The following is a 26,656-nucleotide window of genomic DNA, read 5'->3' on the forward strand; positions in this document are numbered from 1 at the left end:
ACACACACACACACACACACACACACACACACACACACACACACACAGAGGCAGACACAGACACAGACACAGTCAGATTCACACAATGGCCACTTATGTGACCTGGGCAAACAACACATACTCTGGGTAGTCTGTTCATTTTCAAAACTCTGCAGGCAGGCAGCAATGGCAGCATTAGCCTCAAGGATACCCCCTCCCAACACCCCTCCCCCCATTTGGCTTGCTGTTGGTCACTTTTATTAAGAGATGTCACAAAGTACCTTTTTCAGTTTCTCCTGCTTCTTCTCCTCATCGTCGCTGTCAGAACTGCTCTTTCGATGTTTCTTCTTCTTCTTTTTCTTCTTCTTCTCCTCTTTTAGTTTCTCCTGATGCAGCTGGCAGGGAGAATTAAAGGCTATGTGAATACAGAGCTCTGGCATAGGTTTCAACACCCGCCTTAGGACTTAAGTGATTCAGAGCAGAGGATCACACACTGACCTCCATGAGGGTCTGAGGTTTCTTCACAGACTCTTCTCCAGTCACATCATTTATAATACAGTCCTCTGAATTCTGTGGGAAAAGAAATATAATTTGAGTTGAAGGCTATAGTTATTAATCATTTGAAGAACAGGTTAGAATTTGAAACACAAGAAGATATGATTTAGGCAGGGTTTGACTGTCTTATACCTCTAAGAACTAGAGGACAGGGGCTTGGGGCGTGGCTTGGTTGGCAGAGTCCTCGCTTAGTCTGCAAAGCCCTGGGCCCCATCCCTAGCATCTCCCAAAGCCAGGCCTGAGCACATGTGTAACCTCAGCATCTGGGAGGTGGTGGCAGTACAGTCAGAAGCTCAGGGTCACCGCGGGCCAGAGTGACTTCTCGGCTAGCCAAGCCTACATGAAACCCCATCTTGTCCCCTTACTGATCTCCTCCACAAAGAGAAAAGCTAGAGGGTAATACTTACAACACTCTCCTTCCCAGCTTCTCCAGTACAATAGGAATACTTAAAAAAAGAGTGACAACATTTGTAGCCCCAGCGGCCTTCTTTCCAGTAAGATCCCCAGATATGCTGCAGAGAAAGAGACACAGAAGTTATTTGGAAAAGAGCCTGGGATTAGAGGCTTTCCCATCCTGCTGACAGGAGTATAAAATGATGCAGCCACCCTGACTGTATTTTCAGAGAAAAATCTTCCATTGTTGGGTAAAACAGAGACAGAGGGTGGGTCAACTTCAAATGCTGGAAAGCTGGACACGGTAGTTCTAATGGTCTAAGTTCTCTTCTCAAAAGCCTAAGCCTGGCATGATAGCATGTACCTATGATCCCAGCACACAGGAAGCAGAAGAGGGAACATTCAAGTTTGAGCCAGCCTGGGTAAAACTATGTCTCAAAAAATTGACTTTCACCCCACAACCTCCCAAACAAAATCTATGAAAAAATTTAGTATACTTGAAGTCACTTAAGTTAAGGTGTGGAGCATTCAAAGCCTAAGTTTTTACTGTTAATAAGTGGCTTTTGCTGAACAGTGCATAGACCCTTGTTAGACTATATTATGCCAACAGTGTGTGAGGTCTGTTTGGCTCATTCTACTCTACACAGTACAGCTACAGTTTGGGGGGTTTTTGATCCTTGACACAGAAAACTGTTTTGTTAGTTTAGGTTCACAACAAATGGGTTAAAGATTGTAGCTCAGTGGCAGGATATGGCTAACTATGTATGAGGCCCTGGGTTTAATCCCCAGCGCCAAATATATATATGCTTTATGATGTAATGCACAAAGGAATGCACTATCATCTACTATACATTCTTGCCAAAAAAAATTTAGGTTCTACTTAATCTGGGCTTTGGACCTAAATTCTTGTTTTAAGACCTGTAGGGGACAGGGGGAAGTTATGATTCTGCTAGGAAACAGTCAATGTAAAGCATGAGACAGTTTCCATGCCAGATCTGGTCAATGACCACTGTCTTGAAAATAAATAGGAAAAGAGACAACCGCCAACAAATGACCAATATAGGCTTAACTCAGAGAAGGATCAGAGGGTATTGTGCTCACTACACAAGGCTGAAGGGCCTGAGTGGACTCCTGGAACACATGCAAAAGTGGAAGGAGAAAACCAACTCTAACTTAACCTCTGCACATGTGCAAGCTCGCAAGCACGTACATATACCACTTGAGTCAGGCTAAATGAATTAGCAAGTTACTGTCAGTTTCCTGAGGCACAACAAGTATGCAGGGCTATCTAGAGTTGTAATTTTTAGAAGATGTATGATAAAGTGTTTGAGTGAAATGTCATATCTGCAATTTCCAAATATTTCTGCCAAAATTAGTAAATATAACACGCATGTGTGTTTATGTACATCCTAGTATACATTAATACAACATGCATGTGTGCTTATGTACACCCCAGTGTACATTAATACAACACCCATGTGTGTTTATGTACATCCTAGTATACATTAATACAACACGCATGTGTGTTTATGTACATCCTAGTGTACATTAATACAACACCCATGTGTGCTTATGTACATCCTAGTGTACATTAATACAACACCCATGTGTGCTTATGTACACCCCAGTGTACATTAATACAACACACATGTGTGTTTATGTACATCCTAGTATACATTAATACAACACCCATGTGTGCTTATGTATATCCTAGTGTACATTAATACAACACCCATGTGTGCTTATGTACATCCTAGTGTACATTAATACAACACCCATGTGTGCTTATGTACATCCTAGTGTACATTAATACAACACGCATGTGTGCTTATGTACATCCTAGTGTACATTAATACAACACGCATGTGTGCTTATGTACATCCTAGTGTACATTAATACAACATGCATGTGTGCTTATGTACATCCCAGTGTACATTAATACAACACCCATGTGTGCTTATGTACATCCCAGTGTACATTAATACAACACGCATGTGTGCTTATGTACATCCTAGTGTACATTAATACAATACACATGTGTGGTTATGTACATCCTAGTGTTTATTCAAACCCAGACAAAGTGTAAATGGTTTAAGAAACAAAAAAATGTTTTGATTCTGGGTAAGCATGCAGATAAATATAGTAGTTAGTATTTTTTCTCACTTTTAGAAAAAAATTGTAAAGCAAAGCTAAAATGTCAACAACGACAAAGAGAAATCAGTGGTCAACCACGAAGCTCTGTGAGAAACAGTAGAGAGCCGAGCACTGACCGTGTGGTTATTGATCTTCACGTCTTCCTCGTACTTGGAGCAGGCGACAGCCCGCTCCTGGCCTTTAATGACCGTTCCATGCCTGGAGTACTCCACATAGTCTTCTGTCTGGGCTAAGAGCAGCTCAGCTGGAGGAGCATCTAGGTGTTCTTGGCCACCATACTAAAAGGACATTGAGCATTTTAAAACACATTTTAGAACCAAACTTTTATATCAAATGTTTATGGAAGGGCTTATTTTCAATGACAATAAATGCACTTTTTGTTTGTTTGCTTGATTGTTTTTTACTAGCTTTCCTAAGGAAACTGTGAAAAGACATCACCAATTCTTCCCAGGTAAATAAGATGTTTCCTTGTTAGTTACCTGGTGAGGTAGTTTCAAGATGGTCATACATTTTTGCGGGGTGCATACCTGATATCCTTTGCCTCACTTTACTGGGTTTCCTATCGAGATGGAGCCAATTTTCCATCTCGGGAGTCTGCATGTGACTGTGTTACTTCCTCCACCAACGGAAAGCTAGTAAATGCGACGAAAGCAAAGGTGTGTTGTGTGCACAGGGACATACATTCTGTGCCTTGCCCTGGAAGCCTCAGAAAGCATTGAGAATGCTGGGCTAGGATATGAGAAAGCAACGCTCTGTGATGCAGATGTGAGCGGTCCTGTCTCGGGGACCCACTGCCGTAAGGATGCGTGAGAGAGAATAGGTATTTATCTTAAGCACTCCATCTTGGAGGGTTGTGATTGATGCAAAAATCTGTACCAAATGAGTTGGCAGAAGGACAGGACCCGGCCTCGTGGGTTAAAAGGGGCTCTTGGTACCAAGCTTAATGCTTCTTGTGCAGTAAGTAAAGCCGTTTTGTAGCGGTACCTTTTCCAGGATGCTCTCCTTCTGCTGCTCTTTGAAGTCTTCTTTTTTGACTTTGAAGGACTTATACAGCAGCTCTAGTTTTGTAGGATCTGCCTGGAGATGCACTTCAGACCCCTTGTCGTAGGCTTCCCAAGCAAACACTAGAGTAATTCAAAGTGTCTCAATGAGTTGATAGCTCACTGTGCTTTTGCTTTTTTAAAGCAAGCTTTAAGTAGCTGCTCACAGTACCTCTCCCATCACCTCTCCCTCTTTCCTTTCTTGTCTGCTGGCTTTTTCTGAGACAATTTCCTCTAGCACGTGGTAATCTTCCTGCCTTGGTCTCCCAAGCAGTAGGGTCATAGACATATGCCATCATGCCTGTTTTATCATTCCCAATTTCCTTTTTTACATTTATTTATCTATGTATACAAATGTTCATGCCATAGAACACATGAGAGGTCAGAGGACAACTCGCTTTCTCTTGATTTACCATGTGGATGCTGGGGACAGCACTCTGGTCATCAAGCCTGATGACAGGCATCCTGAGCCATCCTGCTGGTCCTCATCCCTAAAGTCTACATAAAAGGACTTGGTACAGAGCAAACACTTACACTGTGTTTGAGCCATTGAGATGGTGTCACCTGTGTATCGGACAAAGTTATCTCCAGCGTAGCTCACTCTGAAAGCACAATTGTTAAAAAGATGTCTTAGAGATTGCTTTAAGAAAAACTCATTTACAGAATCCAGTAAGAAAGCACTGACCCCTTTACACTGAAGTCCATAGTTTAACTGGATACTTACTCATCGGGATTCTTTCCTGCATTGGCGTAAGGATTCTCTCTCATCGCTCTCGTTTTTGGATCATAATAGGCAGAATTTGGATCTAAATTTCTCAAATACTGAAAGAAAAATATTTAAAGACTGAGTTAACACCAATTTATAGCAAGAAAGGGTTAGCTGGACAGAAAAGCATGCTCTGACTGACTAAGCATCCGCGACATCCTGTACAGGGAGAAGCAGATGCTGCTGTCCTTCGGAGTACCTCTAATTACACTCATCAAACCACACACAGACACTGCACAAGTGGGCTAAGTGCAGAACTACTATCTGTCAGAGCCGTAGGTCAGGCAGACGTGACTTACTTTTGCAATATCTTCACGAATCCTGAGATTCCGAACAGTAATGCGTCTTTTAGAGTCGAAATTCTGCCCAGGCATGTCAATATCATCTGCATACTTGTCTTCATCCTCGTCCTCACTGTTATGATCCTTTTCCTAAAAGAAAGCGTTGGGGACGAGAAAACTAAGCAGAAAGACACAGCACTGTGGTCTTGTTTTCTTTCCCCTTTAAACAAAGGTTTATTGTGTGACTTAAAGCTATCATTATGACTACGATTATTACAAGCCACTGAAACTAGCGAGAGCACGCAGCCAGAAAGGACAAGCATACATTACCATCTGAGAATTGGGTTCCTCTTCTCCCCACTGGTGTTTTGGAGAATTCTGCATCGAGAAAGAAGGAAAACAACTGTAAATCCTTTTCATTTAATTTACAGATTACTTAGCATTTAAAAAACATAATATAAATGGGTATAGGTGAGTGATTCAGTGTGTGCCGAGTATGCACCAGACCCTGAGTTTAATCCCTAGCACTGAAGAAAGGGAGGGAAAGAGGAAGGAAAGGTTGGTTGGTTCATTTCAACTCAACATGCTCACATATTTCTCACCTGTCCCAAGCACATGTATTCTGACACAAGTATGATATTGTGAACAATTAATTTTATTAGTGTCTACAAAACCAGAAACCAAATAGATTTTATTAATGTAGAATGTCTTTCATATATATGAGTCTGTGGGTATGCATGCACATGTGCATGTGTTCCCTTGGAGATGAGAGAGAACACTGAATTGCTTGGAGCTGGTATCTCAGACAGTTGTAAGCTGCCTGATGTGTGTGCTGGGAATGGAACTCAAGTGTTCTGCAAGAGCAGCAGGTGCTCTTACCCACTAAGCCACCTCTCCAGCCTCCTGGTACTGGAGTACAATCATACGAAGCAACAGGAAGATTGAGATGACTAAAGAAGTCAGGATGTGCTCACTCCCACTTGGTTTAGGCTTTAGTGCATCATACGCATTAAACCCGACCAGCTCCCGTTCTATTTTTTATTGGGTCAGCACATGCCATTGTGCACACTTGGCGGTCAGAGGACAACTCCATCAGGTCTGTTCTCTCCTGCCACCTTCATGTGGGTTCTGCAGCTCAGACCAGAGTTGCCAAGCTTGCATGGCAAGTGCCTTTTCCCACTGAGCCAGTTCACTGGCCCAAACCTCACTAGTTTTTTAAAAATCAAATAGAAAATGCTGTCAGAATGTTTGCAACCTAGGTTCAAACCTCAACACAGCACATATGCAAACAAGTAAAAACAAAAACCAAACAAAGCAAAACAAAACAAAACAAAAAACCACCATGAATTTATGGGTCTTTTTCTATGGTGGTCCTCTATTTTTTCATATATCATTAAAATATATGATAGTGAATACTGTCAACGAGATCTGAACAAATGCCATTTTAAGAGAAGCATGCATGTATGCAGTACACTCCTCCATTGCTCAGGAGATGAAGATAGGAAGTTCAGGTCCGTCCTAACTAGAGACATACAACATGAATTCTTGTTCTAAGTTCCATTTCATTGTTTCATGCAGTGTTCCCAACCTTCCTAACACCGTAACCCTTTAATACAGTTCCTCATGCTGTGGTAACCCCAACCATAAGACTGTTTGTTGCCAGCTTATCACTGTACTTTTGCTACTGTTATGAATCATAATATAAACATCTGTGTTTTCCAATGGTCTTAGATGACCCCCGTGAACCAGCTGTTTGACCTCAAAAGGGGTTGTGACCCACAGATTGAGAACCACTGTTTGGAAGAATCTGAGTATTTTGCTTGAATATCTTGTATCTTTACTTACAGCTTGCTCCACTAATTTTCCAGAGGCTAATTCTTCTTGTAGTTTCTGTGCTTTCAATGTTCGTTTTGCCTAAAAAAATAAAGACATTTAAATTTTACTTACAACATGTAGATGGCCACTTAGACTGTATATACTTAAAGTGGGTGATTTTAGGGCTTTCAGAAATGGTCCTTAGAGCTAGCTGTAGGGTATTTGGTCTTAAAAAAGAAGGATGAGGAAAAGGAAGAAGAGGAGGAAGAAGATGAGGAGAAGGAGGAGGAGGAGAAAGGAAGGGCAGGCTTACAGAGTTAGCTTCTTGTATGAACAAGACTTGATGTAAACTGCAGAGAGAGAGAGAGAGCCCTGACAACAGTGGCAGAGGCTGCTGACTCCCAGTGACTGGCTGACTAATCTCTGGCAGGGTTAGGTTACTGCATATTTCAATGCTCAGGAAAACATGACATCTAGACGTTTATACGCTGTCCCATGATCTTGCCAGGCGCAGTGGCACATGTCCATGTTCCTAGATATAGGAGGTAGAGGCTCAGAATCATCTGCGGCTACATAGGAGTTACATGTTACCCTTAAAAATGAAAACAAAACAAAATAGAAGCTGACCCCAAAAACAATAACTCATGAGCTTTAAATATAATCTGTAATTTCTTGAAAAAAGAAAAAAAAACCCAGCAGAATAGACTACTATTCTGAAAGAATTTGGATAAGAAGACCGAAAGATAGAATCACTATTGAGGGGGCTGGAGAGATGGCTCAGCGGTTAAGAGCACCGACTCCTCTTCCAGAGGTCCTGAGTTCAAATCCCAGCAACCACATGGTGGCTTACAACCATCCGTAATGAGATTGGATGCCCTATTCTGGTGTGTCCGAAGACAGCTACAGTGTACTCATATGCATAAAATAAATAATAAATAAATCTTAAAAAAAAAAAAAAAGAATCACTATTGAGAAAAAAACCAAAACCAAAACCCAAAACTGAAGTTAGATTAAAATTCAGTTTTCTGAAGTAGGTTAGCTACTCTTACATGGGATGTGAGACAACTATAAAGCAGTCTTAGACACGTGCTGTAGCTTAGTGATGAAGATTGAGAACTTACAAAAGCCAAAATCAGCTGTGTGTGGTGATGTACACCTTTCTTTAATCCCAGCACTCAGAAGGCAGGTAGGCAGGTCTCTGTGAGTTTTAGTCTAGCCTGATCTGCATAGTGAGATCTAGGCAAGCCAGAGTTACATAGCCAGACTGCCACAAACAAACAAACAAGTAAATACAAGAAGATTTGGATGTCAGTCTGTCCTCATATGTCTAGTGTCTCTGGTCACACTGGGACTAAAAAATAAAAGACTCAAGAAACTGCTGCCAGGCAGATGTGGTGGGACTTGCCTTTAATCATAGCATTTGGGAGGCAGACACAGGAGTTCAAGGCCAGCCTGGTCTCCATAGCAAGTTCCAAGACAGCACTATATAGAAAGACCCTGTCTCCAAAAAACAAAACAACAAAACAAAACAAAACAAAAAGGAGAAAGAGAAACTGCTGCCAAGTAGGGCCACTACACTGCACCATTGCACTAGACATGCTATCATAAGAAACAGCACCATCTTCAGAGCGCCTAAGATGCACAAAAGCATTGTTAGATTAGACACACAGCAGAATGGATCTTCTCTAGGGAAGCAGAAAGCAGGGAACTGACTCACCAGATCAACTTTGGCGTATTCCTCGACAATTTTCATGTGCTCTTCTGGATTATAGCCATTCCACCGGTCTCTCTTGCCATCATAGTCAAACATCAGCTGAGGCTGGATGTGCTCATCGGGAGCGATGTTAGTACCTGTGAATTTAGCTCCGACCCGCCTTGGCCTCTGAAAGACAGCAGATCTTTTCCTAAGAACTTGAAGCACAGAGGAAGACCCCCTGCAACTTTCACACAGTCAGCGCGGACACAGTGTAGCATTTTTAATGTCTTTAATTACCAGGCAATCTTTGGGCAGGAAACTTTGATGATAACAGACTAAATTCATGCAATTTTTTATTTTTCGAAAATAATTTTAGGAAACGGAAGTTCTCTGACAAGGGAAAAACAAAAGGCTGGCTGATGGTTTCCCAGCAGGCTCAGAGTGAACTTACCTCAAAGCAGTCTTTCCTCTTGTGTGTCATGGCTCCGCAGTTCTCACACGCACCTTTGCGGTACTTGGTAGTTATAGAATTCTGTTCAAGGACAGAGAAGAACAAAACAGACATCTTATTTATCCGAGTCATTTATGAGTAACTTAGGCTCTCACTATCTTGTCTACTGAAAGACTCTGTTAAAAGGAAGACCAGGGGCTTGGCTCAGAGGTTAAGAGCACGGTCTTGCTGTTCCAGAGGTCCTGAGTTAAATTCCCAGCAATCACATGTTGGCTCACAACCATCTATAATGAGATCTGGTGCCCTTTTCTGGCATGTAGGCATATATTGTATGCTATATACATAATAAATAAATCTTTAAAAAAAAGGAAGACCAGGTAGCCTTCATGTTCTGAGATGACCAAGTTTAAGAGTTTCAATAATATAAAATGTATTTAAGAAAAGACTGTAACTAACACTGTGAATTTCAACACCAGGGCCACACAATACCTTCCTACTTTAAACAGCATCACATTAAAAGTTCTAAAGTTCTTCACACACACACACATACACACACACACAAAACTCCACAGGCAAAACAACACACAGGTTACCACATACCTCCTTAACGCCTCTCTTGTACCATTCCCCAGATGAACTGAATTGCTTCTGTTTCTCTGGCTGTGGTCTCTGATGCTTTAAAGTGGGTCTCTTTGATGGATCAATGTACCATGGGACCGAAGAAATATACTGAGGAATATGAGGGTTGATATCTCTGTAATAAAGTTTAAGTGAAATTGTGAAGAAGGAAGTTTGAAAATGGCATTTTAACCACAAAGACAGTGGGCACAGAGGCTAAGAACAGCAATCCTGCAGTGGGATGGGAGAGGGAAGATGGCTGCTATTTCCATTAATAGAACTAAGAGTAAAGATGTATGTTATACTACATCTAGGAACTTTCTTAGAGAGATCCGGACACTAATGGTACAACTGGAAGGAGATGGAGGAAGAGGTTAGCAAGCTCCATCCATCAGAGCTGAAAGTCAAACTAGTGCCCACAGCCAAATGATTCAGACAATCATAGAGGCATTATTATTCAGAGATGTGAAAATTTCAAAATGAGAGCATGTAAAAGTAGTCACTAGGTTGGGGACTGAAAAAAAAGGTAAAAAAGGACAATTGCTACTCATTATAAGCTCTTTGGAATCATTTGTCTACTAAACTATATATGTGTGAGTTTGAGAAAACAAGAAAGAATACAAACTGCAAATAATAAAGGACAGTCTCCTACCAAAGCAAAGGGTGGGAAGCTGATGAGCTGGGGATGGATTTAAACAGATCATGCAAGACAAGACTTACTTCCCCTCCTCGTCGACTTCTGCAGGAGCATTGCCCAGTTTTCTCTGTTCTTCTAGCTCCTTCTTTTTCCTCCAGTCCTCTCTGGTCATCTTTTTTGGCTCCTCCAAACTCATCTCCTTTGATCCTGTCATGGGCGTGGCACTAACTGGGTCCACAGCTGCTGCCGACATGATGAATCAATGCCCTCTAAAAAAGGAAGTTTTTACAGTAACAGAGGCTTTCTGGAATATACCCTCTGAGACTACTGAACCGTGTCCAAGCAATACACTGTGAGCTTTACCAGGGTCTCTCTTGCTTACAGTTTTTTCTCCCTCTTACTTTTCAAACTTTTTATGGCTGTGATCAAAACTGGATCCTTGCTGCACTAAACAGCATTCTCCAGTCTCCTGTGTTCTTATTCTTTCAAAGTGCCTATAAAGGAGGGTTTCTTTACATTTTTAAATTTGTTTTTTGCTGGGGTAGGGTATGCCATGGAACGTATGGGGAGGTCTGTAGCTGGATTTGGCTACTTTGTGGGGTCTTCTCTCTTCCACTCTTCTCCATCCCCTTTCCTTCACCCTTTCAGCCCCCTAACACTAACTAGATAAAAGAGAGAAAAGGATAGAGAAGAAAGGAAAAAGATCCCTGAATAAAGTCACGGGTCAGAAAGGGGGAGATGTTATCGTCAGCCTACTTCCTGCTAATTAAGAGAATCAAGTTTCTTGGGGCAAGAATGATCTTTGCTGTCAGGATATCTGATTTCTTTTTCTTCTTGTTTCTTCTTTGCACATGATTACCTAACAAACCTCGACCACCAACAATCAACGACACCCAACAACTAACAACCCGCCCACTTCTCGGGGCCCTAGCATTTATATACCTTCTAAAAAGCCCCCAGAATTCCAAATGTCACATGATTGCAGAAACTATCTGCAGTTGTTGGCAGAACCATGCCTCTGCGAGAGCACAAAGCAAATCAGTCAGCTGCTGCAACAGTCTGAAGCAGCCTCAAATCTCTACTCCTGCTATTAAAACGAAAACATATTCTTATTTCTATGTTTTTTAAAGAAACCAAAACTCCAAAATTATCACTACAGAGGTCAGAGGTCAACTTGTAGGAGTTAGTTCTCCCCCAATCACCATATGGGTCTCAGGGATCAAACTCAGTCATCAGGTTGGCAGCAAAATGCCTGCTGAGCCACCTCACTGGTTCTAACAGTTTCCCTTACTCAAAAGGCTCTACAAACTGGGCATTGCAATATACAACCTTAATCCTAGCACTTGGAAATTTGGGAGTTGGAGGCTAGTCTGGAACTAGGTTGGTCTACATAAAGAATCTGCAGCTAGCCAAGGCTATATCGTGAGACCCTGTCTCAAATAGAAAAAGAAAAAAAAACAAAAACAAAAAACAAAAAACAGTCTTTACATATTCTTAGCATCAATTTTCTCAATACTTCAATTTGTAAACAGAGAAAGCCATGTATAGAAAATTTTAAAGACTTTCATACAGATGTTCCTAAATTAGACCTCCTGCATGACCCAAACTTTCCTTCCACAGTCAAAAAAATTCAGAACCCATCACTCTTCTCCTTGGAGGCCCAATGCCTTAACAATTACCAAAGTTCAGGGGCTGGGGATGAAGCCTCAGTTGATAGAACGTTTGCCTAGCATGCACAAATTTGATTCCCAGTGAGGCAAAAACTAGGCATGGTGGTATACACCTGTGATCTAGCAATCTGATGTGAATATAGGACCAGAAGTTCAGGGTCATCCTTGGCTATATACAGTTTAAGGTGCTACATGTGACCTTGCCAGAAAGAAATAGATGCCTCTCTCTTCCTCCCTCCCTCCCTTCTTCCCTCCCTCTCTCTCTCTCATACACACACACACACACACACACTCACCTATGTTCTTAGTGTGTCTATTTTTACACCTCTGTTCTGGACTCCTTAGCCCTGGTCACTGACTTCACGTCCATTCCCAACCGTTCCAGTGAAAGCCACCACTACACTGACTAAGTCAGCGTGATAAATCCATGCCCATCTTTCAGTTATGTGCCTTCCTTTGTCAGAGATTCTTATTCCTTGGCTTCTGGAACATGTTACCTGTTTTTCATGACTCCCCCTCCTCGACTCCTTTGCAGGCTCGTCTATCTGTACACATTTATTTAGAGGCTGAGTCCTTACGGTGCAGACAGAGCCTCGCTCACCACTCTAAACAATAGCAGTTTCCAAGATTCAGGAGGAACAGAATCCCACTACTGGAGTTCCACGTGATTTCTCTGCTCCAGAATTTTCATTTGATCTTCCAATCTACATAACCAAACTGTGTACATGACATCTCCATCTGAAACACTCAGACGTCTCTATCCACAGCATGCCTTAAACTCCAGGCCTTTCCTGTGAAACTGAGTCTGCCTCCATCTCCCAAGTACTGGCTTTATAGGCATACGGCCACCACAGAAGTTTGTGTATGGGGCAGATGAGATGGTTCACCTACTGCTCCTGTAGATGACCAGAGCTCAGTTCTCAGCGTCTACGTCAGGTGGCTCATAACTGTTCCTAACTCTAGCTACAGGGGTTCCAAGAAGATTGTACACGTTCTTGCAAGGGCAAAACCCACCCACCTATTTATACACACAGCTAAAATAAAATAGACTTAAAAATAAAAAAATCAGAAGTGTTAGAAATCGGTGGTAGCTTATGTATACTAGGAAGCAAAAGAGGACATTCATAAATGTAATCGTCGTCATTTTAACAATTAGCATTTCCTTAATTTACCATGCAGACTGTCATCTTTACAACAACCCTACTTTATGGCGAGGAAACAAGTTTGGGGAGGCTAATACCTTCAGACAACAAGATGTCAAACCCAAGCCTGACTTTACTGTTGGTCCTTTAAATCGTGTTACAAACCACAGACACTGGAGTGTCACACTGAAGATTAAGAGACTGAAGTGTTTTGTCATTAAGTTTACACTGCTCTGCGAGGGTCCTACTCTCTCAGAGTTAGAACATTAGCAACACCAAGGCAATACAGACATTCTAATTTGACTCTCATATTCTAAGATCATCTCCATCTAACGAGAAAGTTGAACCTCAAAGGCATTCCTTTGGGGACAGAGGGGTCAGCTTCGGTACGGGCCGCTCAGGATGTCCAGCCCACAGTGACCAGGACTCTTTCCTGGAGGACTTAGCCACCATCCGGCTGGACCCAAGGGTGGCGCCTGCGTACTGGGCCACAGTCGCCTCCTGGGTCCGCAGTTCCAAGACCGCTTATCGCCGCGAGAACTCACTGCAGGGGATACCGGCTCCCCGAGGTCCCCAGTTCGTCTGCTCAATCTCCGAACCCCAACTTACCCAGGCCCGCCACAGACTACTCAAAACCATCCGCCAGAAACGAAGCGATCCGATACTGTTTACTTCCGGATTCCCTGCCTTCTTCCGGCAGTGCAGCGATAACTTCCGGGAGATCAACACATGCGCACTTGCAAGACTTGGCTCTTTTTTTTTTTTTTTTTTTTTTTTTTTGACCTAGCGAGGTGGTCCCGCTAGTACTTCGTTGTACACCTTGCGGAGAAGTGGTGGCAGTGCAGCTTTGTGCTCCACGCTGGGAACTGTTGTTCTTTATTTGTTGTTTTATTTATTTTATTTGTTTGAATTTTAGCAAAAATGTTTACTGAGAAAGCTCCACACCTTTAATCCTAGCAGAGATAGGCGTACCTAACCCTGAGTTCCTGGCCAGTGACATAGTAAGACCCTTTCTCAAACAAACAAAAAAACTTAAAAAAAAACTCTCATAAAAGAGAAAATATTGCGGGGCGGTGGTGGCGCACGCCTTTAATTCCAGCACTTGGGAGGCAGAGGCAGGCGGATTTCTGAGTTCGAGGCTAGCCTGGTCTACCGAGTGAGTTCCAGGACAGCCAGGGCTTCACAGAGAAACCCTGTCTCGGAAAAAAAAAAAAACAAAAACAAACAAAAAAAACCAAACCAAAACAAAAACAAAAAAAAGAGAGAGAGAGAAAATATTAAACAAACTACTAGAAAATAGGTTATTTTGGTGGATTTTTTTTTCTTTAAAAAAGATTTATGCTTTGTTTTATGTGTGTGAGTTTGCATATCATCGGCACCAGATCGTCTGTCTGTAACTGGAAATACAGATAAATGACTGTGAACCAGCATGAGTACCAAACTGGGAGCGTCTGCAAGAACAAGCTGTCTTGAGCCATTGCTTGGAAATTTTTCTTTTGTGCTGTCTTGTGGCTATTTATACTTGCCCTATGTGAATTGCTCTTCAAATATACAGGGCTAAAGCTAACGTCCCCACCTCAATCAAAGAGCACAAAGTAGTAGATTTTTTTTTTTTAAGAATTTGAAGTGCCTGGAGATAGAAATGTAATTGTAATTTTGAGTTTTTCAAGGCAGCTAAAGGAAGATCAGAGTTCAGTTGACTCACTCAGAGGACAAGAAGGAGGAATTTTTCTCAAGGCTTGAGTTCTCAAGGAGAAAGAGACCAAGAAGGCGGGGATTGTCTTTGGATGAATGGTTTATGTAAAGATAGAGTAGGAGAGGCTTGTGTTAGCTGAGGACTCTGTATTATAAGTTTACCAACCAGGTACGTTATTCCCCAGTAACAAGTGTGGATCACAAAGCTGGCCCAGGGACGCCACCGTTCAGAAAACCATGGCCTTTTAAAGACAGGGTGGTGATATAATTTACACTTGCAGTAGATCTAGGGAAAAGCAATGCTTCCTGTCTCAAAGAATTAGACAATGTTCCCGTGGAAGTTGTGGGGATGTATATAGGCTTCTTTTCTTTTTCTTTTTTTTTTTTCTTTTTTTTCTTTTTTTTTGGTTTCTCGAGACAGGGTTTCTCTGTGTAGCCCTGGCTGTCCTGGAACTCACTCTGTAGACCAGACTAGCCTTGAACTCTCAAACTCAGAAATCTGCCTGCCTCTGCCTCCCAAGTGCTGGGATTAAAGGCGTGTGCCACCACTGCCCGGCTAGGCTTATTTTCTAAAGCAAGACTTTTGTGTGCTGGTGATTTAATATGAAGAAATGAAATTCAGAAGTAGATGTAGAGAGAAATGAACAGGTTGAGGGGATAAAAGGAACAGGGAATAGACATGCGTGCATGCGTGTGAGCATGTGTGTGTGCCTGAGTCTGTTGTTTTTATTCTTCAAATAGAGTTAGGCGCTTTCTTTTGATGATTAACATAGCATACAATAAATAGTTGTTGAATGAATTTAAAGGAAGCTTGAGTTACTCATTTATTAGGAACATCGCTTTGCTCGCAAACAGATTTAAGGAAATGTAGTAAGGCAGATTCCCGTCTGATGTGTTGAGGGCAGCTCTGTGTAGGGAAAAGTTCTCAAGCCCAACTGAGAAGGAATTACTCATATCAAACTGCTCTTGCATCTACCCAGATTACTGCTTTTTTTAATGTTTGATTCTACTCTACTGTGAGTGTCTAAACCAAATATTGGCTGTTTCCCTGTCTCACTTTATATGTGTCTCTCTTCAACCCCCTTTTTAGTTGAAATTCTATTAGACAATTGCATGCTCATTTTCCCTCAGTTGTGGACTGATGGCTATAAAGCCATTCCTCAGATGTTTTCTCTCCTTTTAAATTTAGATTTGATTCCTTTATTTTGTGGATGAACAGTTGTTTAGTTGACATTAGGAAAACAGTCTTGCCACTTTCTTGCTATGAGTTTTAAAATATCTCCCCCCTCAGAAGACTGCTTAAGAACATCATGCCCAAAAAGTATCTCTGGAAAAAAATGTGTTTTGACATAAGTCTGATCATAATTTCTTCCTTAGAGGTGGAGATCATGTCCCCTCCCCTCTCCTTCTCTCTCTGAGATGCTGGGCTTGAAGTTGCTATGTGGCACAGAATGACTTCAAACTTCTGATCCTCATGTCTGCTACCGCACTGGATTTATGCTTGTCCAGTATGCTAGCTAAGTACTCTATTAACTGAGCTCTAGCCTTGGAAATTCTTAACTGTAAATGTAAAAAGTAGTCCTGCATTTTATAGTGCTATGTATTTCTCTCTCTCTCTCTCTCTCTCTCTCTCTCTCTCTCTCTCTCTGTGTGTGTGTGTCTTTCTCTCTATATATATATGTGTGTGTTTGTGTGTATATGTGCATATATATATATACATATGTATGAGACTTTTCAAAATAAATGTACATTCCTTAAATTTTATCAGCACCGAAATATTTGCCTATATTAATTACTTCACAAAACCAAGATTTATATCCTCCACTTCTCTTTGGATATTTCTTTTTTCTTTTGGAGATAAGGTCTCACTATGTGGTTTTTATAGCTACATGCATGCAATATGTAAACTGATCTGGCCTCAAACTCACAGACATCCTTTTGCCTCAGCCTCCCAAGTGCTCAGATTAAAGGTGTGTGTAGCTATTCATTTTGAAGAACCTGTTAGGATAGAATTAGGCAAAGATCCCCAAGCTAAACAGAATCTGTGGGCACTGAAGAAACAAAGGTGCCACTTTGCATCTACAGTGAGAGGAAGAATCCCAGAGAGTGAGATGTGAGATTTGACTAGCGATATGACAGTTTGCTATTTGATTCCTAATAGAAAGCTTTCTTGATCTACCACCTAGCACTCACACATCAGCGTCTCCTGTGACTCCACAGAGCTGAGGACTTCATGGCTGTCCCCACTGTTTTACAAAGAACCTGCTCAGCAGGAGGGGGACGGGTGAAAATCCTAGCATAGCCGGGTGGTGGTGGCTCACGCCTTTAATCCCAGCACTTGGGAGGCAGAGGCAGGCGGATTTCTGAGTTCGAGGCCAGCCTGGTCTACAGAGTGAGTTCCAGGACAGCCCGGGCTACACAGAGAAACCCTGTCTCGAAAAACCAAAAAAAAAAAAAAAAAAAAGAAAGAAAATCCTAGCACAAGTATCCCACTATCAATTATGAAACTGTAGAATGTTTTCAGGAATACCCAAAATTAATGACATAGGAATTGATCCATCACTGCAGGGAGTGTTAAGGACACTAAGGAACTTTTATACTAATTAAACGTAATCACACACATAGCAGAAAGTATGTAGGGGAAGGCTTCAATTTTATTAACAATCCTTACTTCAATGGGAAGGCCTGGCCTCTCAAATAATCTCCATTCTTTGTCTTCAAATTACCAATTTTTCACAATTTCTAAAAAATGAGCAGAAATTAACTTAAGAGGCAAAGGCAGGCAGATGTCTAAAGTTCGAGTCCAGCCTGGTGTGCAGTGATTTCCAGGACAGCTAGGATACACTTCAAGAGCAGCAAGTGCTCTTAACTGGCACCTCTCCAGTCTCGGATAGGTTTTGATAGGGGCCGACCCAAACCATCTTCTCAGTACATTAGTGCCTCTGACTTTGACTTCCAAGATTTAAGGTCTGGATTAAGCCTCTTGGCTTCTTTAGTTGAGTTTTTGTGCTTATGTTGTCTCTATTCCTACTTATTCCCTTTTAGCCTTCCCAAACTCCAGTACCTACTGTGTAGCTCTGTCCCCCTAGAGAATACACTCTGGCTACTCTGATCCCAGCACTGAGGCAGGAGGATCTGGAATCAGAAGCATGCCTGGGCTAGTGAGTTTCAGACAAACCTGAGCCCCATAGTAAGAGACTATTTCAAAAAAGTCAAAATCAAAAAAGTAAGCCTGGAGTAGCGGCACAGCCACTAATCTAGTCCTTGGAAGACAGGGAGTAGGATCGGGAGTTAAAGGTCATCCACCATCCACTGCATGGCGAGTTCAAGGACAGTCTGAGTCAGGTGAAATCCTGTCACAAAAAAAAAAAAAGCCTTTGAAATTTAAAGGAACAAAACGACGTTTTTGTTATTGGGCCTTCTCGCAGGTCCACGTCGTGGCAAACAAAAAGCTTCTCATGGGAGTTTTGGACAAAGTACGATTCTAGGTTGTTTTTTTTTAATACCTTGGAGCTAGACGCGAGGGGGGGGCGGTGGCTGAAAACTTCGGTTGTTCTCATTGGTTCTCAGTCCATAGGCCCCGCCCTCCTCTCGGGTGGACCAATTGAGACGCGAGTTGTAGTTCAAACTGCGGTGTGCGGGGTCGTTGGTGGCGCAGTCTTGGGTGAGTTTAGTTGCGAGCGCGTCGTGGGTGAGGGTGTCTTGGGCGAGCTTGGGGTGGCGGGGCAGGGAGACCCTGGATCGGAGGGTGAAGCAGGGTCGGGACCTGTGCTTCACTCGGCCCGGCGTCCCGGGCGTTCTTGGCGTGCTCGACCGATAATAAAACTGTTTTCAGTTTCCTTCTTCCTTTCTCCCACCCACTTCAGGGTCTTAAACAGCCCAGGCTGGCCTTGAACTTGTAGCGGAAGCCAAGCTTGAACATCTGATGCTCTTGGCTTCTCCCCATTGCTGAGATTGTAGGCTGGAGACAGTTTTGATGGGTGCCAACATCAACTGATTTCTGTAGGAGTTTAGTGTTTTTGACCCTGGCGTGAGGATTTAAGATCTGGATTAAGCCTGTTGACTTAAGCCAGCTACTTCTAAACTTTTGTGTATAGGTGCCCCTGGGGTAAAGATTGGTCTCCATTACTGCTTAGTTCTTCCAGCCTTCCTCAATGCCAGTATCATATATATGCAGGTCTCTCCCTCAGAGTAATCCAGGATGGCTACTCTGATCTTTGTTGATAAGGATAATGAAGAACCAGGCAGCCGTTTGGCATCTAAGGATGGATTGAAGCTGGGCTCTGGTGGTAAGTATTGATTGCCTTGAGATAACACACGTGTTGTGAATGCAGTATGGCATTTTAGTGTACTTTGTGGCTGATTAGAGTCAGGTTTGGTGTATTTTCATGCTTACTATCTTTTTATTTTTAGAAGAAGGTGTCCTGTAGTTCAGACTGGTCTCTAGTTCCATGTGTAACTAGGGTAGTCTTGAACTTCTGATCCTTTTGACACCACCTTCCCAGTGCAGTGATTACAGACATGGGCCACTGCAGAGGATGGACCTTGGAGCTTTTCAAATGCTAGGCAAGCACTCTCTTTACTTAGTCACATCCCCAGGCTCCATGCTTAATCTTTTTTTTTTTTTTCCTGAGACAGGGGTCCCCTACATAGCTTTAACTGGCCTGAAATTTGCACTATAGATCATCTATAGATTAGGCTGGCCTTGAACTCAAGAGATCCACTTACCTCTGCCTCCTAAGTGCTGAGATTAAAGGCATGTTGCGATGGCGCCTGGCTTCATGCTTATTGTCTTAATGAGATTATTTGAGAACGCTAAGTCACTGCCCAGAATAAGAAGCACAGGTTTGTGGGTGAGAATTAAGTTGACGAGGTGTTTATACGGCCTAACTTTTAAGAGTAGTATACTTATTACCTTTATTTGTGTTTGTGTGGGGGCTCACACATGCCATGGTGTGCCTGTGGAGGTCAGAGGACAACCGGTGAGAGTTGGTTCTCCTTATACTATGTGGGGTGGGGGATTGAATTCAGGTTTTCCGGTTTGGCCGAAAACTCTTACCCGGCCCACCGAGTCCGTAATATTTTTATGATTATTTTTTTTTTTCAACAGTCAAGGCCTTAGATAGGAAACTGCAGGTTTCAACACCTCGAATTGGCAAAGTGTTCAATGCTCCAGCCTTGCCTAAAGCCAGCAGAAAGGCTTTGGGCACTGTCAACAGAGTTACTGAAAAGCCAGTGAAGACTAGTAAACCCCTCCAACCCAAACAGCCAACTGTGACTGTAACAAAGGTGAGTGTGGGCTATGAACATGAATACTTGTACATGTGTTAGCACTTTACAAAAAAAATTTATTCTTATTTTTATTCATGTATATGTATCTGTGTATATGAATACTACATGTGTGTAGGCACCCAAAGAGGCCAGAAGAGGCCGTTGGGTGCTTTGGAACTGGAGTTGCAGCGTTTATGAGCTGCCTTATGTCGTGGGTGCTAGGAACTGAGTCTGGCTCCGTTGAAAGCGCAGCAAATGCTTGTAACCTCTGAGCCATCCAAAGCTCCATTGTAGCACTTCTGATGCTTAAAAACGGACTTCTCATCTGTCTTTCTTCCTCTAATTGAGTGGTAAAGAGAGGTCCACAAACAAACAGAAAAGAGTCGGGATGTGCTACTTCCGGTTGTTCAGCACCTTGAGATCGCAGCTCTTAGGAATAGCTAATGCTGACTGCCTCAGCTGTTCTTAACTAGTACCAGGAAGCAGTTGCTTAGAGGCCTCGTAACAGATGTGTGAAGTACTTAGCTGGGTTTGATATGCAGCTGCAGTCCCAGCACTTGGGAGGCTGTAGCTGGAGGATGGGCTGGGGCCTGGTTGGAGGCTAGCCTGAACTACATATTCCCCCCCACCCCCATTCTGACATACATGGACAGGATAAGAGCAAGAGCTCCCAGGTTCTGTTTTGGCCTATTGCTATTGATTGTCTACCTGGTAATTCTTTGGATGTTTTATGTTCTGCTGCTTCTTAATTCCATATATTTAAGGCACACAAACTTGTTAATATCAATTGAGTAAATAAGGTAACAGTGGCAGAAAAATTACTCTTTTATAAGGTAAAAGTGACTTCCAGGATTAGTTACTACTCTGGGTACCTCAAGCCTGTTTTGTCCACTGTTAGGTGTGATCAGTTGAGTTGATTAGCTTTGAGTTAACCCTACTCAGCATTCTTAATATATGTGGACAGGTTCTAAAATGTCTGACTTTTAATTTATGTGTTTGGATGTTCGCTTGTATGGTATATGTTTTGGTTAGGGTCTTACTGCTGTGAACAGACACCATGACCAAGGCAACTCTTATAAGGACAACATTTAATTGGGGCTGGCTTACAGGTTCAGAGGTTCAGTCCATTATCAATGCGGGAAGCATGGTAGTGTACAGATAGGCATAGTGCAGGAGGAGCTGAGAGTTCTACATCCTCATCTGAAGGTGTCTAGGACAAGGGTATTAAAGCCTATGTCCGTAGTGACACACATACTCCAGTGAGGCCACACCTTCTAATATTGTCATTCCCTGGGACAAGCATATACAAACCATCATAGTATGTAACTGTTCATGTACCTGAGGAGGACATGAGACATTGCTTCCTTTGGACTGGAGTTACAGATAGCTGTGAGCCACCCTGTGGGTGCTGGGAACTAAACCTAGGTCTTCTGTAAGAGCAGCAAGTGCTCTGAACCACAGAGCCATCTTTCCATATCCTTAGTGCGCGTGCCTGTGCGTGCGTGCCTGCACGCACACGGGCGGGGCCAGTACATATAATAGCATGTGTGTCAGAGTCAAGAGGACAACTTCCAGGAGTCAGTTCATTCTTTATTTACCTTTACACTGAATCCTGAAAACTAAGTACTGTGACTTAGAAGTCAGCACAGAATTGACCAATTTTAAATCGTGACGTCATCATTTGAAGAGGCCATCCAGTCTCCTGCTCCCATGCAGGTGGGAGAGACTGCCATTCTCACAGCACTTACTCTCTTGGGTTTTTCTAGATCACCGAGAAGTCTACTAAGACACAAGGCGGTGTTCCTGCTCCTGATGATGCCTACCCAGAAATAGAAAAGTTCTTCCCCTTCAATCCTCTAGGTAATAATAGTGTCTTTGGTATGATGGGCACTTGAGATTTCTCTTAGACTGTAACTCCATGTGACTGTGATATGTGGCCCTAGAGTCTGAGACTGACTGAACCTGGGTTACTTTGGAAGAATAGACTTGTTCAGGTGGACTCACTTGCCAGGGTATTACCTTCAGTTGGGGAGAATGGGAGCAAAGATGTTGAGGAAAAATCAGAAGTTCAAGGTCATCATTGTGTGAGTTCAAGGCCAACCTGATCTACAGAACAAGTTCCAGGATAGCCAGGGCTATTGTAGAAGAACCTTGTCTCAAAAAAAGATGTAAATACCCAAATATTGAAACATTTTATTATGTGTCTCATTATGCAACCATGATGGCACATTGTTTGATATCACCTCTGATGTCATCAGAAAGGGCCAGGTGTAGCCGGGCTTGGGCGTGCATGCCTTCAGTCCCAGGCAGAGGCAGGCAGATCTCTTGAGTTCAAGGCCAACCAGGGTTATGTAGAGAGATCCTGTCTCAAACAAACAAACCAAAAATGAAAAGGGCAAGTAATATGATATAAAATTTCAAATTAATGTCATGCTATTACACGTGAGTGTCCCACAATTCTAAACTTTTCCTGTTTCTGAATTCTGTCATTAGTGACAAAATTTTTCTTGAAGTGTGATATAGGCTTCCCTCATTCCTTGAGAGAGTATGGGACAAGTGCATTCTCTTGATTGCAGTTTGACTTTCAGATGAAAACTGTCTTCCAGGAGAAAAATAACCACCACCAACAACAAAACCCAGCGTGGCTTGCAGCTCAGACCATTATAAATCCCTTTTCTGTGACATCCGTATGTTCATAGTTTTGGTGTACATAAGTTCTCATTTTGTTACAGGATCTTTGACAGGGAATGGGGACCTGCTCTGTAGTTCAGCATGGTTTTGAACTCACGGCTATGCTGCTTGGTCACCCTCCCACATGCTCAGATTATAGCTATGTACCACCATGATACTTGCATCACAGAGCCTATTAAAGAGTGTTTAAGAGCTGGGCTGTTAAAATCATACTTTTTCCTGAGTAAAAGTATGGCAAAAGTAATAATTACGTTCGGGCAGTAACTTCATTATCTAACTGGCTATTGTTAACTTGGCTCTGTTTTCGAAATGAGGAATCGTGGTGAAGCATAGGTTGACTTAACTGTGCTTCACTGTGCCTCACCGTGCCAAGGGAGCACGACCCTGATGCTTGCTTTCCCTTGGCAGATTTTGAGAGTTTTGACGTGCCTGAGGAGCACCAGATCTCACTTCTCCCCTTGAATGGAGTGCCTCTCATGATCCTGAATGAAGAGAGAGGGCTTGAGCAGCTGCTGCACCTGGACCCCCCTACCCCTCTGAAGACACCCTTTCTACCATGGGAGTCTGGTAAGTGAGCCAGTGGCTTCTCAACGGCCTGTAAGCAACTTGTTACATGACAGGTGTTGTGGGGACAGCGTTGTGCAGGTGAGCCTGTGTGTGTGTAGCTTTGGAATACAGGGGCAGAATTTAGAATAACTTTCCTCGGTCATTATGGTTGAGTCCCAAAAGAAGGTTTTCTGGAACCTTTGGTGATACCAGAGGATGAAGTTAAACACACAGCTTCTTAGGCTATGAGTTGAAGTCTATAGTTACTGAGACTTTTCCATCCATGGCTGCCAGGGGACCAGTGTGTAGACCACAGTAACTTGTCACCGCTGAAAGCTTAAGGCTTTCGTTGGAAACGGTGGTCAGAAGTGCCTCCTGCCTGTGTTGATGAGATGGGTTGCCAGTCAGAGTTTATGAATTAGTGAGACTTTATGCTCGAGAGAACAAGAAGCTTCTCATGTTTTAAGGACTTGCTTCTTGATGAGGGTCAGTTCCGAGGCCACTGCTCCTGCCACCGCATTTAGGCAATCAGCATGTGCGTGTGAGATTCACTAGATGAATGTAGGCTGAAACTAGCAGCTAATGTTTGTGATGGATAATGGCTATAAAGGAAGTGCAGAATGTAATGAGAAATTCCTCTTCCTCCAGATCTGCCACAGTCTCCTTCCAGCGCCTTCTCCAGTCTGGATGTTGAATTGCCGCCCGTTTGTTCCGATGCAGATATTTAAGCCTCTTTACTCCTTTATAGTTTATATATGTTGTATTAATAAAGTATTTGTGCGTATGCTCAGAATGTGAATACTTACCAACGTGTGATTGGTATTCCTTGGCATTAGGAGACGCCACCGTCTTTGTGTATACCCTTCATCGTGTACTTTGTTGCCTTTTTGTGGCTGTTAACTAGTGACAGTTATTAGATCTCTTAATTAGAAGAGTCACTTCCAGCTCATTAAGTAGTTATTGTTAGACACTCTTTATCACCAGCTCGGTTTAGTTCTAATGACTTCAATATTCAGTAACCAGAATTTGAAAGGCTCCAAACCTTCTGAGAAGCCGGTCTCCTTGGGATCTCTAGTTAGATACTTTGATGATCACTGTAGATAATTTACTTACGGTAGGGTTCACTCCCCACGTGGAGGAATTGGTTGTGTATCCAATCGTGGACATAAGTATTTGATAAGCATTAGTGTTTTTGATGTCTAAGCCTATATTTTTAATCAATGTGGAGCTGGGACCCTTGTTTTCGAGTGAACTATGTATTGCAACTGCCACAGCATGCCAGTCTCTGAAGTGAGAAAAACTCTGAAGAGTTTTGCAAAAGATGTGGGGCTTCAGTCCTGAGGAGGGGAGGGGCCTTACATCTGTTTCCCTCTTGAGGATATGGTATAGGATACATGCGGGAATGGAGAGTGATCAGAAGCTGGGAGAAAGGTGCTTCAGGCGGGAGAGTGAAGTCCTCTGGTGTGCTTTGCATCTGCAGCTGGGAAGGACGACACTGCCCCGGGAAGCCATTTTACAGCAGGATACCTTGGAAGACTTTTCTTTTTCGGGGCATTCTCCCTTAAAAAATGAATTTTAATTGTTGTCCCATGGAGCTCTGGATGGATGCAGTTTTGTGTGTAAAGTCTGAAGAGTCTCCTTGATGGGAGTGATTTCTAAATTAGAGCCACATCTGCCTCAGCCCCTTCCTCTGCTTTAACTGGGTTCAAGCTCCTTGTGAAATGGCACATTGCCACTGAGTCTGGGTAAAGCATTAACCAAGTCACGATCTCTCTCAATATTATGCTGCCCTAATTGTATCCACCAATAAGTTAGTCCACGTGTGAATCCAGCCCTTCTCAGCTTTTTGGAATCTGGTTGGAACGGAGCTAGACTCATTACCAAATCTAACACAAGTGGCTTTCAGTGGCCACTTTCCTGTCCATCTTTCTAGCATCGTTCTAGTCTTCTGAACGCCTCCCAGAATGATCCGTTAAGCTCTGATTACCGAAGTCAGGGCTTCCTCAGCCTGTGTCTCCAAACTCTTTAACTCCCTTACACTGATGTGTTCCCCAGCGTCTACAAGACCACACTGTCAGGTTTATTACAGCAGTGGCTCCGTGTCTTGGTCCCACTTTTTAGTATTATACAGTCAGTCATAGTCGGGAAGGCGGGGCTGGAGTGCCTTCTGACCTTGGCATCAGGTTGTCAGGTTACATCTCTCCACAAGGAAGCAGGAAAAAAAAGGCTTGGTGCTTACTTAGCTTGCCTGCTTTTTTCTTTCTTAGTCAATCCAGGACCCCAGCCAATGGGACAGAGCCATCTACGTTCCTGAGTTGGTCTAAGTTAATCCTCTCTGAAAGCCCCCTCCGTTACTCTCAGGTGATCCTCAATGATGCCTTAGGCATCTTGTAACCTAATCAAGTTGATAATCAAAAATAGCTACCACAAGGGGCCAGCTGGAGTCTACCCTTCCGAGCATAACCTTTTAATACTCTGAGCACCTCAGAGAACCAGGGTAGATGAAGGTCTCCCACCATATCAGGATCTTTAGGCTCCAAGGCATGGCCTACTGCAGTAGGTGTCCCACGTTGGTAAATTTCTGGACTCGGAGCAGGTAGCAGTTTTCAAGTTCAGGTAAATCCCCACCTGCCAGTGATCCTGTTTCTTCAATACTGTGGTAAATGGGTGGGAAAGGATACCACATTCTCTGCCATTTCTAGAATGTTCCCCAGCAGCCTTCTCTTCTACTGTACTTTGCTTCTTAGCCTGTGGTGCCAGAGTGGGCCTACAGTTCCCGCAGCTTAGGCCATGTGCATCTGGGGTAAAGTGACTTTCAAGATTCCAGTCTTTGTTCACAGTTTCATGTGACAGCAGGAAGGGAGGAACTCTTGGGCAACCATGGACGCAGCTTTTTCCGGCACACACCCCAGAAGCTGGCTAACTTCTTTCAGTCCTCCTTCCTCTCATGGTGGTTGTTGCTCACAGGGCTGGCATCTCAGCCCAAAGCTGACTTAAATCTCTCTCTCTGTGTGTGTGTGTGTGTAGGTCTGAGGACAACTTGTGGCTCTGCTTTCATCCTGTGGGTCCCTGAGATAAAACTTAAATTGTCAAGTTTGGCAGCAAGACCCTTTATAACCTGCTGAGCCATCTGGCTAGCCCCAGTGCTGATTTTGAATAGGCTGCACACAGTGGCTTTGGAAACCTTAGCCACATGTGCTCAAGTGATAGGAAGAACCAGATGCAGGACCTGTTCCTTATGTCCAGCTAGAGTAAA

The 26,656-nt window shown here is 43.0% G+C and overlaps 2 protein-coding genes across 3 annotated transcripts in view; one reads left to right on the plus strand and one right to left on the minus strand.

The window, feature by feature from the left end:
* The window catches only part of Slu7 (SLU7 homolog, splicing factor), a 15,461-nt gene extending 1,571 nt beyond the window's left edge, over positions 1–13,890 (minus strand). Inside the window, exons 1-15 of the mRNA XM_028777650.1 lie at positions 13,807–13,890; positions 10,469–10,654; positions 9,731–9,884; positions 9,131–9,211; positions 8,701–8,865; positions 7,014–7,082; positions 5,499–5,546; positions 5,187–5,318; positions 4,846–4,943; positions 4,656–4,723; positions 4,066–4,205; positions 3,198–3,359; positions 942–1,046; positions 478–549; positions 261–374 (exon numbers count right to left, since the gene is read on the minus strand). Of these exons, the coding sequence (XP_028633483.1) occupies positions 261–374; positions 478–549; positions 942–1,046; positions 3,198–3,359; positions 4,066–4,205; positions 4,656–4,723; positions 4,846–4,943; positions 5,187–5,318; positions 5,499–5,546; positions 7,014–7,082; positions 8,701–8,865; positions 9,131–9,211; positions 9,731–9,884; positions 10,469–10,638 (1,578 nt within the window). The 5' untranslated portion in view covers positions 10,639–10,654; positions 13,807–13,890. The remainder of the gene's footprint in view (positions 1–260; positions 375–477; positions 550–941; positions 1,047–3,197; positions 3,360–4,065; positions 4,206–4,655; positions 4,724–4,845; positions 4,944–5,186; positions 5,319–5,498; positions 5,547–7,013; positions 7,083–8,700; positions 8,866–9,130; positions 9,212–9,730; positions 9,885–10,468; positions 10,655–13,806) is intronic.
* Positions 13,891–18,510: 4,620 nt separating this feature from the next.
* Pttg1 (PTTG1 regulator of sister chromatid separation, securin) lies at positions 18,511–24,206 on the plus strand. Of its 2 annotated transcripts, XM_028777697.1 has the most exons (6): positions 18,511–18,556; positions 19,083–19,181; positions 20,003–20,181; positions 21,930–22,023; positions 23,263–23,421; positions 24,049–24,206. In XM_028777697.1, the coding sequence occupies exons 2-6, from the start codon at positions 19,094–19,096 to the stop codon at positions 24,126–24,128; spliced, it is 600 nt and encodes a 199-aa protein (XP_028633530.1). In that variant the 5' UTR covers positions 18,511–18,556; positions 19,083–19,093; the 3' UTR covers positions 24,129–24,206. The 2 variants fall into 2 exon arrangements, with proteins under 2 accessions (XP_028633530.1, XP_028633531.1); XM_028777698.1 differs by lacking the exons at positions 18,511–18,556; positions 19,083–19,181 and adding an exon at positions 19,577–19,874.
* The last annotated feature ends 2,450 nt before the right edge of the window (positions 24,207–26,656 follow it).

This window comes from Grammomys surdaster, unplaced genomic scaffold, assembly GCF_004785775.1.
Source record: "Grammomys surdaster isolate TR1022 unplaced genomic scaffold, NIH_TR_1.0 313, whole genome shotgun sequence".
Taxonomy (NCBI): domain Eukaryota; kingdom Metazoa; phylum Chordata; class Mammalia; order Rodentia; family Muridae; genus Grammomys; species Grammomys surdaster.

Bases quoted from the DNA above. Each gene is read 5' to 3' on its own strand.
- Pttg1 (XM_028777697.1), top strand. From the start codon at position 19,094: ATGGCTACTCTGATCTTTGTTGATAAGGATAATGAAGAACCAGGCAGC. The intron at 20,182-21,929 runs GTGAGTGTGGGC...GGGTTTTTCTAG, and splicing joins CAACTGTGACTGTAACAAAG to ATCACCGAGAAGTCTACTAA. The intron at 23,422-24,048 runs GTAAGTGAGCCA...CTCTTCCTCCAG, and splicing joins CTTTCTACCATGGGAGTCTG to ATCTGCCACAGTCTCCTTCC.